Raw genomic sequence first — 20,277 nt, forward strand, 5'->3', positions numbered from 1 at the left:
TTATCAAAAATGTATGATAGTGCTATGTATCATATTCTGACTTGTTATATTTTTTACTTTGTTATGTTTTTGTTTATAATAATGTACAAAAATGTACAACATTGTGAAACGGAATTCAACAAATGAAATATAATTAGATTTCGGAAATTTATCAATTTATCTGTCAATTAATCAACATTAGAGTACATTACAACAACATTTCTTCGTTTGTTTGTTTTTTGTTATAGTGGCGTCTTGGAGGATGGAATTTTGATTAACTAAATGATTCTTACGGGTCAAATCACAAGTCCACCAGTCCCCAGAAAACTGTTGATTTGATCGAAAGAGCAAAATCAAACAAGCATAACACAGATTTTTAAAAATCAAAATCGGATGTGAAATAAGAAAGTTATGACATTTTAAAATTTCGCTTGAAGTGGCAAAGACTACGAATTGTGGATGCCTCCGCCTACATTGTCGGCTAACCCGACTTCAGAATACGGGTAATGGATTCAAAGGAGACAGAAATGGAAAAAGAGAGGGGTGGGTGGGATAGAAAGAGAGAGAAGAAGGGGGGGGTGGATAGAAGTGGAGATTTTCGGGGGTGAACGCGGGGTCGTCGACAATGACAGTGGAGCAGTCGGTACTTCATGTGTAACCTAATGAGTCAAAGATTTTGAGGGGGCCAGATGTGTCGTATCGGGCAAAATCTATATAGTTGCAAGGAGCGAAGCGAGTGAGCAAAAATTTCGACCTTTTTATCGAATATAATTTTGAGATAGATTTTGACTTAATACTATGAAAATAAAATCGCTATCCTTTTCTCTGTCCTTCTCTCTTTTTTTGGACATGATTGTTTTTATCTTTGTTATTTTTATCAGTGCTACGCCACTGGGAGAAGTAGATGATAAGTGGAACGGGTTGCGGGGTGAAGTGGAACTTGCTTGATTTTGACGAACTTAAAAAAAAAACATGCAAAAAAATACTCCTCATGCATGAGTCGTGATAAATTTTTTTGGTGGCTGATCAATTACTTTTGACAGATCGAGTGCCCCTCCCACATTGTTCCCGGACCGCCTCTGAGAAGATCGGAAAACCATATTGTTTCGTCACTAATTGTGACGTCATTGGACATACATCGATATCATGGTAATCAAAAATATTTGTTATATCTTATGAAATAAAAACACGAATAATAACAACTGTGTGGGGCTATCGGGCGCTCGACGTCTGCATGCGTGCTCACCCAAGGTTACACCCATTTTTAGGTGAATTAATTGCATTAACCTCCCGGATTTGGTTTTATTTACTCAGAATCTGCATTACTATCATGACTATAAACAGCTTTACATGCACCACATAAAAGACAACCCTCCCCTGAGTCCCCCCAAAATCTTGTCTCCCGAGAGTGCATGCAAGGCCCGCCAGCCCCGCAGCCCTCGCTTGGTTTGATAAGTATAAAAAAAGATAATCCGATTGTACAATATGTATTCTTCAGTGTTCCCTCAAAGCGAGTTGGACAAGGAAACTATATGATCTATTTTACAGCAGCGTCTGCGGGGCATCACATTCCTACGGGTTCAGCGAGGTAAGTTCCCGGGCAAGGCTCGAGTCACACCAACTTCATTGCCCCCTATTCTGATAGCAGGTTTAACTTAAACTCAGGTTTAGAGTTGTGGTTTAAGTATTGGAAGCCAAAAGTATCATTTTTTTATTAAGTTGTATGTTTCATCATGTTCATATGTTCACTGTGCTCTTGCCTGATTCATCGATGGTAAAGACAATCATCTATTTATACTTCTTAGACAATTATGAATGATTTGAGAGCCAAATGAGCTGAAGTATATGATATCTCTACCGTTAGTGATTTATGTAACAATTGGCTATCCATACTTAAAGGACAAGTCCACCCCAACAAAAACTTGATTTGAATAAAAAGAAAAAAATTCAACAAGCACAACACTGAAAATTTCATCAAAATCGGATGTAAAATAAGAAAGTTATGGCATTTTAAATTTTCGCTTATTTTCAACAAAATAGTTATATGAACGAGCCAGTTACATCCAAATGAGAGAGTTGATGATGTCACTCACTCACTATTTCTTTTGTATTTTATTATATGAAATATGAAATACTTTGATTTTCTCGTCATTGTCATGTAAAGTGAAGTTTCATTCCTCCCTAAACACGTAGAATTCCATTATTTTAACATTTTGTGCTTCAGGCAAGGAGGTCCTAATTGTCAAATTCGTAAAAATTGAAATATTGTATAATTCAAACAATAAAAAACAAAAGAAATAGTGAGTGAGTGACATCATTGACTCTCTCATTTGAATGTGACTGGCTCGTTCATATAACTCTTTTGTTGAAAATAAGCGAAACTTTGAAATATCATAACTTTCTTATTTTACATCAGATTTTGATGAAATTTTCAGCATTGTGCTTGTCTGATTTTTCTCTATTGATTCAAATCAACATTTTTCTGAGGTGGACTTGACCTTTAAACCACACCTTTAAACCTGAGTTTAGTTTTACCTGATATCAGAATACGAACCATCGACTATAAATCGACCCATGGGATGTCGTTAAACACGAGTTATGTTACGATCGGGTTGGGGGCGGCGCCATTACATTGGTATGACTGCGATTTTAAACTCCTGCGAGTTTTAAAGAGACATAAAATGCAGTTATACAGGCCTATGCGTACTAAATCATGGAGATTCTGCCGTCCGATGACATACGGAAGCAACTCGATCTGTGGAATGAGTTTTGAGTACATGACGAAAAACGTGGCATTGATGTGAAAATATATATGGTTTCTTTCGGAATGTTAATATTTCAGTGCTGACCTACATAATTCAGACTTTGGGGGATATGCGACTCTGATTTGTTTACCATCATGAGAGCATAGCGCATACATGAAATACTCCAATCAAGAAAAGGTTAATCTTGAAACACACACACCCTCACACACCCACCCGACACCCACCCACACTTGCGTCCAGGTTATGCCTTGCATGGGACACTGGCGGATCCAGGGGGGGGCACAGCCGGCCCTTGCGCGCCCCGCCCCCCTTTAAAGTGAAGATTTTTTTTCATGTTTGTCAAATGTTTCTTCGGACAAATATGCCACACCCCCGTTTTGAAAAATCCTGGATCCGCCCCTGCCTTGGGACGGCCAAATCGCTGTATGACTTTTGTGAGAAGAGAAAAAGACATAGGTGTCATTTACAGTGCAGTTATATTTAGGCCTAGACACACATAGTCTGATGCAACTCATACAAAAAAACATCAGCACATATCCTAATGTTGATGTTTTGACAGACAATGGATTGAAGAAATCAATAGCCAAAAAAAGAATTTGTCTCCGTTTTATTTAATTTTCATGATTTCGATAGGATATCATCGGATCACCATCAGGAAGTGTCACCATAACAAATATTGGAGGTAAGTAGGCCTCCGCACTTTGTGTAATATGTAGACCTTAATCTTGATCAAATTGCCAAAAAGTTTTGGCCTATATTATCTATTTTTACTGAGACATCATCGAAAAGTTGAATTGTTATTTTTTTTTAATTTCAGTAATCCAGTCGGTCATCATAAGAAATGTATGATCCGATAAAGATTTTTCTCTCTTTATATTGTGAATTTTATGAATGTCATGCAGAAACGTTAGTCTCACATTGTCCACTTTTCCTGGTGTATAGTCAACACAATTAGTGTTATTCCCGACTAATTTCATTTCAAATCAGCATGTTAAACACATCATTACGGATCATAATTATGTAGGAAAGGACATATCGGACGTCCGACAATTACCATGTATAGTATAAACAGTGCTAGTCAGCCAATTATTTAAAATCAGGGAAAGTTGTCGGATCTGACAACTTGTCGGACTAAAATGTTGATGAAATGCTGAGCCGATTTCCAGGGGTTACTGCATATTGTAAAGGCATGGTCACACCGCCCTATCGTTGTTGGAGCGGTCGTGGAGCGGAGAAAAAAAAAATCATCACCGCTCGCTACCGTTCACCATTTTTTGATTTCGATTGTTTTTGTTTTTTTTTTCGATTTTTCCCCTAATTTTGTGAGCGAAATTTGACCCTCTTTCCCTTCCGCTCCACGACCGCTCCAACAACGCTCGGGCGGTGTGACCAGGCCTTGAAAGCCCTTTGACTAAAGATTAGTCCTAATAGACATCGCTTGAATCACCAATATTTGTGAGTCAAAATTACTAATATGATGTAAGTCATGATAACGGCTGACTATTTAAATTGACCTACATTCAATACGACCCATTTTTAAAAGTCAATTTGACTATTTTTTTACAGTGTATATGGACCCCCTTTTTACTCCCCTTTTCAGCAATTTGACCAAGAGAAGCATAAGGGCTCTAATTTACTTAACTTTCAATCTCTATGAAAGGAAGCGATATTTTTTTACCCATTTGGCCAAAAATACGGCAGTGGGCGGTTTCCTCTTTTGGCTAAGTTGAGTGATTCGCGCGTATCAAAATTATTATACAAGTCCCAATTAAAGCCACATGCTGAATAAAATCTTTACACTCCAGCTGCGGAGGCGGAATTTATCGCCTCCTTTCAATAAACACGTAGGGAATAGCTAGTGTAAATCTACTTAACACCCATGATTATTTTAGAGGTAAATTATATACGCTATCCTACGTTGGTTTGCCCCCTCTCCCATATCAGAATAATCTGGAGCCGGCAATGATTACCTGTCCCGGTTTCAGGGCTTCAATCCAGGTCCTTTTGATCAGGCGCGGATCCAGGAGGGGCCGAGCCGGCCCCGCCCCCCCCCTATTTTTTGGCAACCTGCAGAAAAAGTGTACTCTATAACCTGATAAAAACGATAAAAGAAGGCAGAAAAGTAAGAAAGAGGCATTATACCCATGATGTGTAATTTACAACCTTGTAAGGGCTGGCTATATCGGAAGCTATATCGAAATTTCGGCTCGCGCTTCGCGCTCGCACTGTTTAGTTGGATACTTATCTTTGTTCATGACAACTACTCAGAATCTTCAGGTCTAAGGAATAAGATATCACAGAATTTGAGCTCGCGCTTCGCGCTCGCATGTTATATTAAGTCCACATGAAATACCTCATCTAGTGTACAATAAAATCTAAAACTTCAGTCTTTTAGTTAGAACTATCCCCTGAAAAAAAACCCAGCAGATGTTAATTGATGAAAATATTTTTCAGCCCCCCCCCCCCCCCCTATTGGCGAAAGCTGGATCCGCCCCTGCCTTTGATCAATCACAGACCCCCCCTAATTCCCCCTCCCCGGCATCATGATCGCCTTTTTCCGGGGCCTCTTGATATCTTTGTTGACGCCCCCCCCCCCGCCCCTTTGATCAAACCAACCCAGGCAGAATACACGTTGAAGTTCATCCTGTTTGTCACATTATACACGGGACATAATACCCGCAGGAAAACCGATCGAACATAAATAACAACCTTTTGTGTTTCCGTGATATGTATCAGATCAAGGTGTGTTCTGATCAACGATTTCGCGTTGACGGTATTGAATGCAAACATGCACTGCAATCTATCAGTTCTTGGATTCATTGATCAGGGCACATAAACGGTTATTAATGACATTAAGACTCTTTGAATGACTCCGAAAGTTTGCACCTTTCTTTTTTTTCAGCCAGGATGTTAATTGGGAGAGGAAACGCGCGTGGAATGGTTGTCTGGCTGATTGCGGTGGCGCTCACGGCAGTAAAGGTGCAAGGCCAAGGTAAGTTAAAATGAATGATGACATGATTTCATGTTTAATTTAGGGCCTGTTACTTTTACGATGGACTCAAATTCGAGTATAGGTCACAGTCATATCCTCTTTAATAACCTAGTGACTTATATTTAAACACGTTATCCTAATCAATGTCCTTCGATTTTGTGCTAACATGACGATTTATTATATGTCATTGATGATTATGACAGATGGTATTTGTTTATGGCCGTGTTGTAGATAGAGTGGGTGAGTATAGGCCTACGTTAGAACTTGAAATGGAATAATCTAATTATCAGAATTTTGCTATTGCCTATCGAATTTTTATTAAATATGACAGGGGCCGCGGAACGGTTTTCAAAGTGGGGGGGGGGGGGGGCTGACCATGCTAAAATCACAATCATGGTCATTTTTACATTTTTGTACACGGTTTTGGGAAAAGGTGTGTGTGTGGGGGGGGGGGGGGGCTGAAGCCCCCCAGCCCCCCCCCCCCGGTTCCGCTGCCCCTGTATCACATACACATCATGGACATCATTGATGTGGGGGGGGGGTTGATGCGTGTACCCAGATAAATACATTATGAAAAATACGAGACATTTGACTTCCTCCTGCTCGTACGCACGGGCGTCCGTCGATATAACACATAATATTTTTATGAAAATATGCACCTTTTTTCTTAAAAGTTGATGGAGAGGGGGAAAAATTAATCGTATCAAGTCGGGGTATTCAGTAATGAGTACAGGAGAAACTATATTTCACTGATTTTCATGATTCATCCCATTTGATTAACTCATCTATTCGTGTTTTGGGGCTAATCTTTCCCTTACGCATTGCTTTTTGGCAGAAGTTCTATGGAAAATGCACCTTTTTTCACACAAACTTTGAGACACTCTGTATTCATTCCCCCATTGCTCGAGAATGAATGGGCAGTTAACGACGGGGTTAAAGATTTATTGAAGAATGGAATGTATATTTCATGAAAATGAAAGCCATTTCCCCATTGGATGTTATCTTCAATACGTGTTTTTTAGATGAAGTCAGTTATCGAATAGGCTCTCCTGGCATTTGAGGTCTCTATCGGTGACGTCACTCAGGATCGTCATGCCTGGACCATCGGCCAGGCAGGGGTCGCAATGGTATATGATTTATGCATAATGCACTTGATATATACAATAATCTTGTCCTCCCGTTCAAATGAATGTGAAACTCATATAATTTCCATCAGAGCATTCAACAGGAGTACTGTAGTACACATTTCTTTGTTATAAGTGAATTAAAGTCCCTCCAGTGAGTTTGCCTCACCCCTATTGTGAAAATGTATCACCCCTAAGTTGTAACACAGTCAGCTGTTTGCACTCAGGGTCACTCCGTGACCTGTGTGTGCGTTCAAGAGTTGTACACGATTTTCTGTCTCATTTAGGCAGAAATCTTTCATAATGTGGTCCGACCAGTCATATCCCAGCAAAAATTGTATAATTAATTTGATATTGACCTATATCATTTTTATTTCCTCCTCATTCTTCTTTTTTATAATGATAATAAAACAATAATTAGTAATGGTATAACAATAATAATCATTTTATTATTATTATTGTCATCATCTTCATTTTTTATTATAAAAGATAATAATATATTGGTGCTTATAATAGCGCATAATTAATCAAAACTGCTCAATGCTCTTCACATTTACATATCACTCTCCAATATTATTATTCTTATTATTACTATTCTTCTTATTATCATGATGATGATTATTATTATTATTAGTAGTAGTATTATAATTATTATTATTATTGTTGTTGTAATTATTGTTTTTGTTATTATATCATTATAGGCCTATTATTATCATTATCAGTATCATTTTTAATTTCAGATACAACTCCACCGAATGTGACGTGCAGTGACGTCACCACCCATCCCGTCTTTGTGAATAGTTTCTTTGGACTAACCGAAGGTGTTTCGTACACCTACGAGGATGCGAACCCTGATCCTAGTGGTATATCTTATAACGTAACCACAGGGACAGCGGGAGACCTCTACCCACCCGGACGAACACCCGTTACATTAATCGCAGTCGACCTGGATGGTAACAACGCTACATGTTTGTTCTATGTAGAAAATACACGTAAGTACGCGTAAATTCAAGGGGTATATAAGTTCACCATGACGAAAAGTTTAGTGTAAAAATAACAGAAAATATACCCCCCCCAAAAAAAAAAAGGTTGGTGAAGATTTTAGGAAATACAAAGATTGATAAATGTATTATAATTTCATATTGTTGATGTGTATAAGATGCATACAGTGGCGTAGACAGGTCCTTAGACCTGGGGGGGGGGGGATGATCCCTAGCTGGGTCATACTTTATATATATATATATATATATATATATATATATATATATATATATATATATATATATATATATATAATTAATATATAAATATAAAGAATGAAGGAGATAACGTACTCGATAAAAACAAAATATCATGGGCCAAAGCAGACGAGTTAAAGATAACAAAATAACACGATCTGCCTCATGGATTATCTCGTGTGTCTTTTAATCACTTTGCTTTCAGCAATAAACAGGGCATCCAGTAATAAACAAACTTCCTTGCACATTTTTCATGGCAGTAATCTTCGTTATGACAGTCCTGCTAAACATGATCTAGAATAACTAGTATTCCTTATTTTACTAGTATAGTAGTATACTCTTTTAAAAGTAGCGATATTGTTAATGATCAAACGAATGAATCAACAACTAAAGGAATAAACAAATAAACAGCCAAATAGCTAAAAAAATTATCAATTACAATTATAGTAATAGGGGTAAAATAAAAAAAGCTCAACATTATATTTCTTATCCACGTGCAGATATGCGGACACTAAAATGATAAGCACACTCTGTTTAAAATTACCGACATTGAACACGCTGAGGGTCGAGTTAGGCTTGTTCTGTGATCTTAGACCATAAATTAATCTTATCCATGGATTGATTCAATCTGCCTTCGTGAATTAAGGCATATCTATATATTGGATGATTCTACCTTCTTTGAAAAGCGCAAAGTACTCTGAAAAAATTAGTGAAATAGTTTACTCTTTAAGGAGTGAATATTGAGTGAAAAAAAACGGATATCACTGAGGCCATCCAAAATTTGCACTTTCATTCCAAAATCATTCATTTACTAATTCGCTCCTTAGAGACTGAAAATTTTCACCTTTCCTTTGCAAAGTAGGGGTTGAGGACATGGCCAGCAGGGAAAAGGGTCAGTGTATGTGTATAGGTAATTTCTTATTAATTCGTTTGAACAGTGTTAATGTGTTATGAAAGCAATTGCTCTGAAAGGGAGTGATTAAGCGACACTTTCTTAAATCTGTAATGAAATATTTTGAACTTATCTCCTTTGCAAACACATAATTATTATAAGGAAATGTACTTGGTGAAACTCTGAATAACGATCCTTAAATGTATATGACGACGCAAGACAGTTGTTATTACTTAAAACTTGCAAGTTGTAAATGCATATAAGATGATTGACTCTGAATAAAAGTCCAATTTTGATCATGTTTGTCATTGCTGTACGTTATGATTATTACTGCTATTATTATAGATTGATTTTAACTAGCATTCATTGCTTTATTACTGTATAGTTTTGCTTCTTCCCCCACAGAAACCTGGGGGGATGATTGTACACACCATCCCCCCACCTAAAATTCTGGGGGGATGCATCCCCCCATCCCCCCCCCCCCCGCTATCTACGCCCCTGGATGCATACATATATATTTTTTATATTACGTGATAATTTGTTTTTCAGTTCTTTCAGGAGCGGATACGAAATGATTATTTTGTCTGTTGACGATATACTAAACGTAAATAAAAACCATTTACAACTTTATTTTAAGTAAATGACATTTCATTGACTATCTACTGTTCAAAACGTGAAAGCAGCTCTCACGAATACCAAATTTTGCAATCTTATCATATTTTAATAACCTTTGATGGATTTTCCTCAAACCTCAAACCTTCACAAATATTTTCATTTTTTCTGCCATTTTTCGAAGTAACTTTTTGCCAGGTTGAACTTCCACTTAACGGGGGAGTAAAGGTATATAGAGATTACTTTGAGTTGGAGGGGGTGGGAGGCGCTCTTGTGATTTTTTCCTAATGGATTGGGAAAATTCTCAGAAATGTTAACCAGATATGGACCAACTAACCATGCCCACCGCTTTTGTTAAAAAAATAAAATGGGAAATGTTTAACAAAAATCCCATTAGCTTGATTATACCATGGTCACATTTGTTCTACGGCGGCCGTACGGCGAGTCAAACACAGCCGTTTTAACATTTTTGTACCAGCTAAATATAGGTGGTTTGAATAAATATGAATAAAACGGCTGTTTTCGACTCGCCGTATGTCCGCCGTAGAGCAAATGTGACCATGGTATTATAGTGACGCGCAACATTCTTATCACCAGCATTTATAATGTTCTTATACTACCGCAGTATAAAATTTAAGCACTTTTTAAATCATGCCAGTCTACAACTTGTTTTAAGCTTTAGAACGTTTAAACCAATTTTTTAAAAGTTTACAAAATTGCTTGAAAGTTTAAACAGGATGTTAGAGTGACGGTCTTTAACAGCGTGCTATTTTATTTTATTCTTATTTTTACTATAACCAACCTGCTAACTGTTTATTTTTTCAATCTGTTATTTATTTGTATGTTCATTTTTACTGGGAGTATACGAGCACGAAGCGTTGACGGGAATAGAGAGAAAGAGAGAGAGAAGGAGAGGTCACGAGGGAGATGGAGAGAAAGAAACAGAGAGAGGGTGAGAGAGAGAGAGAAAGGGCTTAGATTTGTAACTTTCAAAAATATGAATTTGATCAATACATAAAATTTTGCTCCCTGCATTATACTGTAGGCTGTCCCTCTTTTGGCTTCATGTAGTCAGATATTAATCTGCAGTCTTTTATCGATACACCTCCCTTTGGGGAATAACAAATTGTTGGATTAACCCTTTAACCTCATTCTGTCATCCATTGTGTATGTCTAATGATTGAGAACCGATTTTAACGGTCTACAGTTCCGCGTTCTGAATTTGAACATGGTCGTGGTCATTGGCGGCGGAAGCCAAAAATTTTAGGAGGGGACAACCAAAATTTTTTTGACAAGCAAAAAAAAAAAAGGTTCTCAACCCAAAAATTTTAGGGGGGACGTAGGAAAATAAATTGACAAGCAAAAAAAAAAAAAAAAGGTCATCAACAACAAATTTAGGGGGGACCGTCCCCCCCTCATCAAATTTAGGGGGGGGGACACGTCCCCCCCGCTTCCGCCGCCTATGGTCGTGGTACTTGATATACTATTCTCTTTTGTCAATTTTCGTCCGTGTTTTCAAAGGAAATTGGGAATTGAAAATGACCCTTTCCATGAAATTGTATGGTCTGATAAGTAGATATCAAGTCCACCCCCAATAAAAGTCGATTTGAATTAGTACAAATCAAGTAGGCAACACTGCCAGTCATTTCGCACTCGGATGAAAACAAAGTGATTATGTTTTTAGGTTTCATTTTGGAGTCATAATCGTTCTGCCTGGAAAATTTTGTGGTATGTTTCAATGCCTGACGTGATAATAAACGTAACGTTTACATTATATGTAAGTGTATTATCAGCATCATATTGTATGAAGTTCGCTATGACAAAATGTGTAGTTCAGCAAACATTTGAAAAGGTATAACACTGTAGAACATCAGAATCGGGTAAAAAATAAGAAACTCCTCAAATTAAGTCTCACTTTTTGAGCCTGGTATTATCGTAGTGATGTATATCTTTTTTTAAAAGAATCAAATGGTGCGCTTATAATGGCTGACTTCAGCATAAGCGTTTTCATTACAGAATACTTTAATCACAATCACCATCATTTTAAAGTTAATTCACCGAAATTGACAAAAAAGGGGGAAAAAATCATGACACTGCATGCAAATTTCAACTACAATGAAACAGTGGAGTATCTAGTGACGGCACCAAGTTTTTCAAAATAGGGGGAGGGGGTAAATGGGGTGTAAAACAAAATTTTGGGGCAGAGGCGTATTTACTATACATTTTTTCCTCACTCTGCCGAATTTCCTGGGGCAATGGGGGAGGGGGGGAAGTGGGAGGGGCAACGCTTCTGAAGGGGGTGGGGACCGGCAGTAAGAAGGGGGCATGCACTCTGCCCCCTCCCCCACTGTCTCCTCGTCTCGCGGATCGAGCTATCAGGTATTCCGTGTACATTTTGACAGCCTTCAAATTACCTAAATTGTTTATAATTATTTTTCTTCCCACACATACATCATTAGTGACCGAGCTACCAGTCAATTGCCCCGACCTAAACCGGACCGTCCCCACCGATGTCGGGCAACCCACATACTCATACACCCCTGCAATTGGGCCTGGTGACGTCACAAAGAGTAAACCGCAATACAGATATCACGGCGCCGCGGTCTCTGTCGATTCCGTCATTGCTGTCGGTACTGGACTGGATGTTGGAAGTCATGTAGCCACGATCATCATCTACGATGACGTCCTTAACAAGACGTGTTCTGGTTACATTGTTGTACAAGGTAAACCTCTGATAGAACGTTGTGGTATGGGTACTAATCAAACGATTGGCTAAATTTTATTATCACATGATTTTTTTTCTAGCCTCACAATGAATGTTCACACATTGTTTCAAATATGTTTTGCTTATAAAAAAATCTAACCGATTATTTCGTTAATGTCCCACTTCGGCTACGTCAACTAAGGGAGACATGAAGGGCACAATGTTATACTGCCCCTGTTATACACCTTAACCCCCCCCCCCCCCCCCCCCCCGCTGTCAAGATATGCTGGCACTGCCCCTGCATGCCCCGATCATCGTTGGTTGCTCGTAGAGTGATCGTATCCTGACAATTCCCAACAGGGTGTCACACAGTGTCATGTCATTGGCGGAAATCCCAGCGGGGGGGGGGGGGGGGGTGCGTCTCCCTTCTCAAAATAGTAGGGGGGCCAATTACAATAATGCCCCTACTATTTTTGGTCTTTTACGATTGAAAGAAATACATCATTCAAAATCGAAATAAAACATGTAGAATGGTCGAAATGACGTTACATTTGGGGTGTCATCTTGTTTTTGCCTAGTCAAATTCAATTTGGTCGAAATGACCTTACATTTGAGGTGAAAACCTTTTTTCTTCCTTTTCTTCTTCTTATTCCCCAACCTCATCCTCCTATTTTTTCCTTTTGAAATAGACACGGAAAGGCCCAACGTGACGTGTCCGGAAAATATCACGGAGAGCTTAACAAATGTCATCGACTTTTCAGCGACAGCAATCGACAATGTCGGGGCTTCTCTGGTGTATCAACCAGATTCTAGTAGTAGGTTAGCTCCAGGTCTAACCCTGGTGACTGTAATGGCGCAAGACCAGGCCGGACTCTCGGACACCTGTTCCTTCTCTGTTGAGATAACATGTAAGTTTATACGTAGCAAAAATGTGTGGTGTTAACCTGTGTTCAGTGGTTCAATATAGGCCAATACCAGTTCGTTCAACACTGCGGTGTTATTACTACACCTTTGGATGTTCGTCAATGTTATACTCTGCGGTGTTATTACTACACCTTTGGATGTTCGTCAATGTTATACTCTGCGGTGTTATTACTACACCTTTGGATGTTCGTCAATGTTATACACTGCGGTGTTATTACTACACCTTTGGATGTTCGTCAATGTTATACACTGCGGTGTTATTACTACACCTTTGGATGTTCGTCAATGTTATACACTGCGGTGCTATGCATCAGCACTATGGTATTATTTTGACACCTTTTAGGGTGTGGTCCTCATATGACAACAACTGACGTGACCGGTGTTAGTTTTAACACCACATTTGTTTACAATCCTAACAAGGATACAGTGTATCATAGCAAGGACCTACTAGGTCCGTGATCATTGTGAGGCTTTCATGGCTCGAGGCAGAACATTTTTCCTGGGGGGGGGGGGGCAGATGAGTATTAAAAAAATATTGAAGAAACTCGAAAGCGAGACAGCCACGATCAGTTACATTTCTTCTTTTTTTTTACTAGTACACTCTGAAAACAAATCAGTCAAAAATGACTAGCTAATAGGGTCAGCTGGAAGCAACTGTTATTCTAGTCATATTTGACTATTTTCTAGTCATATTTTACTAGAACAGAGTTATTTCTGACTAGAAATACATGTATATCAGAAATGTGACTATCAGTGATTGCCATATCAGTTGCTCCCAGCTGACTACTGGTCTAGTCAATTCGACTGATCTGTTTTAAGAGTGTAATTGTGCAATTTCGATGTGATTTTTATTGAAAAGTGTAGAATAAATGAATTGATAAATCGTTCGTTCATTAATTCATTCAATCGTCCATTCATTCATTCACTCGACATTCAATTGTCCATTCATTCATACATTCATTCATTTAATCAATCAATCAATCAATCAATCAATCAATGATTCAATCAATCGTCCATCCATTCATTCACTCACTCACTCATTCAATTGTCCATTCATTCATTCAATCAATCAATCAATCAATCAATCAATTAATCAATCAATCAATGATTCAATCAATCGTCCATCCATTCATTCACTCACTCATTCAATTGTCCATTCATTCATTCAATTAATCAATCAATTAATCAATCAATCAATCAATAAATGATTCAATCAATTAATCGTCCTTCCATTCATTCACTCACTCACTCACTCATTCAATTGTCCATTCATTCATTCAATCAATCAATTAATCAATTAATCAATTAATCAATCAATAAATGATTCAATCAATCAATCGTCCTTCCATTCATTCACTCACTCACTCATTCAGTTGTCCATTCATTCATTCAATCAATCAATCAATCAATTAATCAATTCATTTGCCCGTTTATTTTAAATCTTCAGTAACCGAATTACCCGTGGAATGCCCTGACGAGTCAACAATCCAACTCGACCCATCGCAATCAACCTACCAGTACCAACCATTAACCATTGACAATCTCACACTCATGGAGGAGTCATATCAATTCTACGGTGACGTCACAATAGATATGATGATCAATGGCACATATAACTATACACTCTCCCTCGGGACATACACCCTTACAATCGTGGTCGATGATACCGTCTTTAGCAAAACATGTTCATCGTTGATCAGAGTCAGATTGAAGGAAGACGATGATGACCGGAAATTGAATAAAAGTAAGTTGAAACTACTGACGTTTGTCAATAAAGCAATGGCTTACAGGGGCGGATACATTATTTTTTTCCGGGGTGGGGGGGCATTTAAAAAAGGTTGACATCCCCTCACCCCAATAACAAAATAAAAGAAAGGGCACTATAAATCTTATATGGTGCAGTACAAGATCATAAATGGGGGGGGGGGGAGAAGTCCCCCGTTGCCCCTATATATTCGTGATTAGTGGTCGATGAAGATGTATTCACGGGGGTGAATAGGATGCGATGATGATGATGATGATGATAGTGAGAAGCTCCCTTGATGAGAGTGGTGGCGATGATGTAAATAGAATTAAGATAGTGACGACGATGATAAAAACAATAATAATCATCAATGATTGCGATAATGATGATAAAGATTATGATGATTAATGATAATTATGATGATAGTGACGAGCTATCTTTACAATGATTACGATGACGTAGGCTTAAATAGAATAGAAGATAATGACAAAAGTAATAATCGATGATAACGATGATTGCGATGATGATGATGATGATAACGATGATGAAGATGATGAAGATTATTATCTACCCCAGACATCTTCCCCGGACATTTATCACCGAACATATACTCCCGGGGTAGATGTCCGGTAAATAGTCAAAATCACTTATCAATCCATTTTTTTTCGTTCTTGGAAGAAAAAAATTGAATAATAAAAGAACAAAGTGTTGTAGATATCAGTTTGCTCATTGAATATTCATGAAGACATGCCTAGATCGTCCTGTTTCACTGGAATAATGCAAATCTTTAAAATGCCAAAACTATTCCATGCTATATAGATATAGATTTTTAACAAGTTTCATTTTTGGTTCGTCTGTTATTTCTTCGTCTGTTCAAATCATTTTATTTTCAGCCTGGTGTACCCCTGTAACTGTATGTACAATTGCACGTTTTCGATGGATGTGAATGAAGTTAATATGAATTTTGTCTTTTCCAATATATCCTCACCACAGGTCCCATCTCAACAGTTGTCATAGTGATTATCACGTTTGGTGCAGTACTCCTTGTTGTCTTTGTCGTCGGGTGTATGTAAGTTATCATCAACGAACGTAGAGGGCGACAACAGTTTGCTAAGTTTTGACAACCCTCTACGTTAGTCGATTATCATAGAAAAATAACCTTATTGATTTATGAATATTGAAACGAAGAGAGTGAAGAAAGACCGAAAGAAAAATCGAACGAATGGAGCATTCGGTCAATAAACATAAATAGGTTGGCAAATAAAATATTTTCCTTGCTATATTCAATATATAAATCATAATTGTCATTACATATTTATGGCCTAATTGAAGAGTTTACTTGCAAAAGGGGTTAGGTCCACTTTTTACCATTCCGAGAAGAACCATGTTTTTCGTACTCAATTACTGCAATACTCTTATGAGAAACTAAATTGTCATACTACCCTATCATGTAAAATAAAACAATAAAATAAAATTGGGTATTAAAGAAATCTACCTGTCTTAATTTTTTCTATATATTCTTTTAAAAATTATCATTGTGGACCTAACCCCTTTTTGCAGCTAAACTGGAATGAATCAAATCTTTTTTTATTAAAAAGGTGATTTATTTTTGCCACTTTTATTCACGTATTCATGTGAATCTCAAATTTTAGTTGTTTTCATCAGAACGACTAAAAATTTAGAGGATTTGAGAACGAAAGCAATGAAAAAATTATGAACAATGGACCTAACCCCTTTTGACAAATATGCTCTTCAGAATAGTTTGTTTTGCAAAAAAGGGTTAGGTCCACTCCATGAAACTATTTTTCTTTAATTCTTATGCGAAACTAAATATTAGTGATACCCTACCATGAGAACATTAAATTGGGTATAAAAGAAATCCACCTGTCTTTATAATCTTTTTATACTGAAGACAAAAATAAAGAATAGAACATAACATTTTAATAAACAGAACATGTTTCGAGGTGTCGCACCTCATCCTCAGCCTGAAAATTATTAACAGAGTCATTGGTACCTCGAAACATGTTCCGTTTATTAAAATGTTATGTTCTATTCTTTATTTTTGTCTTCAATTTAGTATCGTGTCGTTCTTTTGGAAGTATCTTTTTATATTCTTTAAAAAAAAATCTGTGTGGACCTAACCCCTTTTGCAACTAAACTAAAATGGACCTAACCCCTTTTGAAAAAAAAAAAATCTTTGCCATTTTAGATCACTTTTTAACGGGAATTTCAACTTTTATTTGGTATAATCTTATAGAGCTACTTAAAATCTATACATTGAGACTAAAATATCCAATTTGATGAAAAATGGACCTAACCCCTTTTGCATGTGAGCTCTTCATTTATAAATTTCTTAATCTTTTTGAATTTTATTTCAAATGTATATTACAATTTCATTAGTTATTGAATTTATTCAAGTTGGTTTAAATAAGTTGAATTGCTTTTAAAACGGTTGTCAATTTCTTCTCAACAGTGTTTACCAAGTAAAGAAAACGAACGCAAGAGGAAAGGAAACTGTCAGTCGGCCTGAAACAGAGACCATCAACACGAAGACGACTTCAACAGTTTGATAAATAAGGCCTATTAGTGTTTATCAATTCACGTGTCCATATTCAAGATTATTATCACGCTTATAAGGAGGACGACAATGATGACGATGATGACTACGAATACGACGACTGCTACATACTACGTGAATGAAAAGATAATTGCAAAATAAAAGTGGCAGGAAAATTTAACGACTAATGATGATGTTGATAATAGTGAGGGTGATAGTGTCGTTTTGAGCACGGTGATATTGTGGATGATAATGACAATGTGACAATGATGATGGTGATTATGATGATGATGATAATGACGACGATGATGAGGATTATGACGACGACGATGACGACGACGATGATGGTGATGATAATGATGACGATGACGATTTTCTTTTAGAAGAGTACTACATGTATCCTGCTGAAAGGGATTGGCCAAAATAAACAATTGCCAATGTGAATGCACTGTTAGAAAATTTATCCTTAAACTAAAAGAAGTTCCTGCAGCAGAGTCTCGAGAACACCTGTAATCTTACCAGATTGCGTAATCTTACAGGAAATTGGTATTTGGTGTGTGTAATCTTACAAATTTCCTTAAATAAAACACTCTTTTCCCCTTTTTCTAACAGACATGTTCAGTTAAATTGCAGAAAAATTCCTGTGTCATGAATTTAAAGAATGATTCTGGTATTGCTTTCTGCAAAATCTTCTTTTATTTTTCTGTAAAATCAGGGTTTTTTTTAACAGTGTATAGTTGTCCCACCAAAACGTTTTTAAAGGTCAAATCCACCGAAACAATATTAAGAAGATTTTACTAAAAACGAAACTACCAAACGAAAATCAAAATTGAAAGATCTTCAAAATTGGACGTGAAATAAGAACGTTTTGGCATTTCCGAGTTTTATCTAATTTCACAAAACAGTTCTATTCACAACTCGGGCAGTAAGCCGCAGAATACAAGTAAATAAATGAGGGAGATGAATAAAGATGTTACACGATTCAATGCAATTCAATTAAACATTTATTTTCTTCCGATTGACATTACACAGGTTACATCCAATTACATTTAAAATACTTAAACAAATCAATAATGTAGTAATATAACAATTAAAGTAAATATAGTATGTAATTTTAAGGTCAAATCCACCCAAAAAATAAAAAGATGTTGATAAATACAAGACTAGTGAAGAAACATAAATTTTCAAGTTCATCAAAATTGGACGTAAAAATTAGAATGTCTTGCCATTTCTGTTATTTATCTTATTTTACAAAACATTTTGGTGGACAACTCTACAGTACACTGTAAAAAATATTGGGCAAAATTTTAACCAGCACGAGGGTAATTATATGTATCCAACCAATTTTGGGCAGTATTTTACCCAATGCGGGAAGCATATTGTCCAGTAAGGTTAAAGAATAAGCAGAAATTACTTAGAATGAGCAAATATATTTTTAAGAGTGTATACAAATGAGGGAGTGCGTGAAAATGTCACAGACCACATTTATTTTTTCATTTTATTTTGTGAATTGTATAATAATTTGTTCCTTGATTCCTTTTATAGTGTAAAACATCGTTTTGAATGCATGGAATCGTCATTTCTGTGTTTATTTATCCAGAGTCTTTATATGAAATGTACGAAAAGCTGGGTATAATATCCTTTGTTTTCGCCGTTTCGTCGTCTGTTCGTGTATATGTATTTTGTTAAGTATATCGACAATGTACAAATAAATCAATTAATCTTATATCGGATCATATACCTACAAATTATTTTACAGTCTTTCTCAATGACTTTAAATAATTATTTACTATATACTGTATATTATTTGACATATACTTCTTGAATATATATCAAAATAACAAAACATAAAGGCCCGTATTCTCAAATCGGATTTAACTTAAACTCAGGTTTAAAAGTTGTGGTTTAAGTATGGACAGCCAATTGTTACATAATCACTTACAGTAGAGATATCATATTTCAGCTCATTTGGCTTTCAAATCATTCATAATTGTGCAGGAAGTATAAATAGATGATTGTCTTCACCATCGATGAATAAGGAAAGAGCACAGTAAACATGAGAAACATACAACTAAATACAAATGTTGATACTTTTGGCTTCCCATACTTAAACTACAACTTTAAACCCGAGTTTGAGTTAAACCCGACTTCAAAATGCGGGCCAAAGGGTGGAATTATTTTTTTTTTTTCATTAAGTTTTTATTGATCGATAAAATGATTACACAAATATCAAAATACAATCAAAATCAAACACAATAATAATAAAAAAAATAACATAATCATAATGAATCAAAACAAAGCAGTATTACATGGAATAAAGGAGCTCAGCTAGTAAACAAGTACATTTAATACACAAGCAGTTTCTTACACAAGTACATGTACAGTGTACATCAGAACACATATTTCCACTTCCTAAAGTGGAGTGCAAGAGTACCTTTCTTTTTGGCAATGCGATATTCTGTTTCCTTACAAGTTTTCAAATAGACTTTAAAACCCTGAAATGAAGGAATGTTATTTTTGAATTTACATAAGTAAATATAATATTTGAATATCAGGAAAATATAAGTGATAAATTTGTCATCTTTAACTCCAAAAATCTTTTCAAAGGGGGACGGATTAAAAACCTTCTTGGTATGTCGAGAAATTTCAAGAACTATTTCGTTCCAAATGATTTTCACAATGTCACAATCAATAAATACATGGATAATGGTTTCTGATAGGGAGTGACAGAATGTACAATTCGGAG

The 20,277-nt window shown here is 36.6% G+C and overlaps 1 protein-coding gene across 3 annotated transcripts; it reads left to right on the plus strand.

Annotated features, from left to right (window-relative positions):
* Nucleotides 1-984: 984 nt before the first annotated feature.
* On the plus strand, nt 985-17,712 carry LOC121421800. 3 transcript variants are annotated; one of them, XM_041616599.1, is made up of 9 exons: nt 1,464-1,567; nt 3,378-3,426; nt 5,647-5,736; nt 7,601-7,852; nt 12,062-12,325; nt 12,996-13,214; nt 14,678-14,974; nt 15,968-16,043; nt 17,448-17,712. In XM_041616599.1, the coding sequence occupies exons 3-9, from the start codon at nt 5,652-5,654 to the stop codon at nt 17,542-17,544; spliced, it is 1,290 nt and encodes a 429-aa protein (XP_041472533.1). In that variant the 5' UTR covers nt 1,464-1,567; nt 3,378-3,426; nt 5,647-5,651; the 3' UTR covers nt 17,545-17,712. The 3 variants fall into 3 exon arrangements, with proteins under 3 accessions (XP_041472534.1, XP_041472533.1, XP_041472535.1); XM_041616600.1 differs by lacking the exons at nt 1,464-1,567; nt 3,378-3,426 and adding an exon at nt 985-1,128; XM_041616601.1 differs by lacking the exon at nt 3,378-3,426.
* Nucleotides 17,713-20,277: the final 2,565 nt, after the last annotated feature.

The sequence above is a fragment of the Lytechinus variegatus genome, chromosome 9 (genome assembly GCF_018143015.1).
Source record: "Lytechinus variegatus isolate NC3 chromosome 9, Lvar_3.0, whole genome shotgun sequence".
In the NCBI taxonomy this organism is placed as follows: Eukaryota; Metazoa; Echinodermata; class Echinoidea; order Temnopleuroida; family Toxopneustidae; genus Lytechinus; species Lytechinus variegatus.

Coding starts and splice junctions, on each gene's coding strand:
- LOC121421800 (XM_041616600.1), top strand. CDS start 5,652: ATGTTAATTGGGAGAGGAAACGCGCGTGGAATGGTTGTCTGGCTGATT. Junction 13,215..14,677: donor CTTCTCTGTTGAGATAACAT/GTAAGTTTATAC, acceptor TTAAATCTTCAG/TAACCGAATTACCCGTGGAA. Junction 16,044..17,447: donor GTCTTTGTCGTCGGGTGTAT/GTAAGTTATCAT, acceptor TCTTCTCAACAG/TGTTTACCAAGTAAAGAAAA.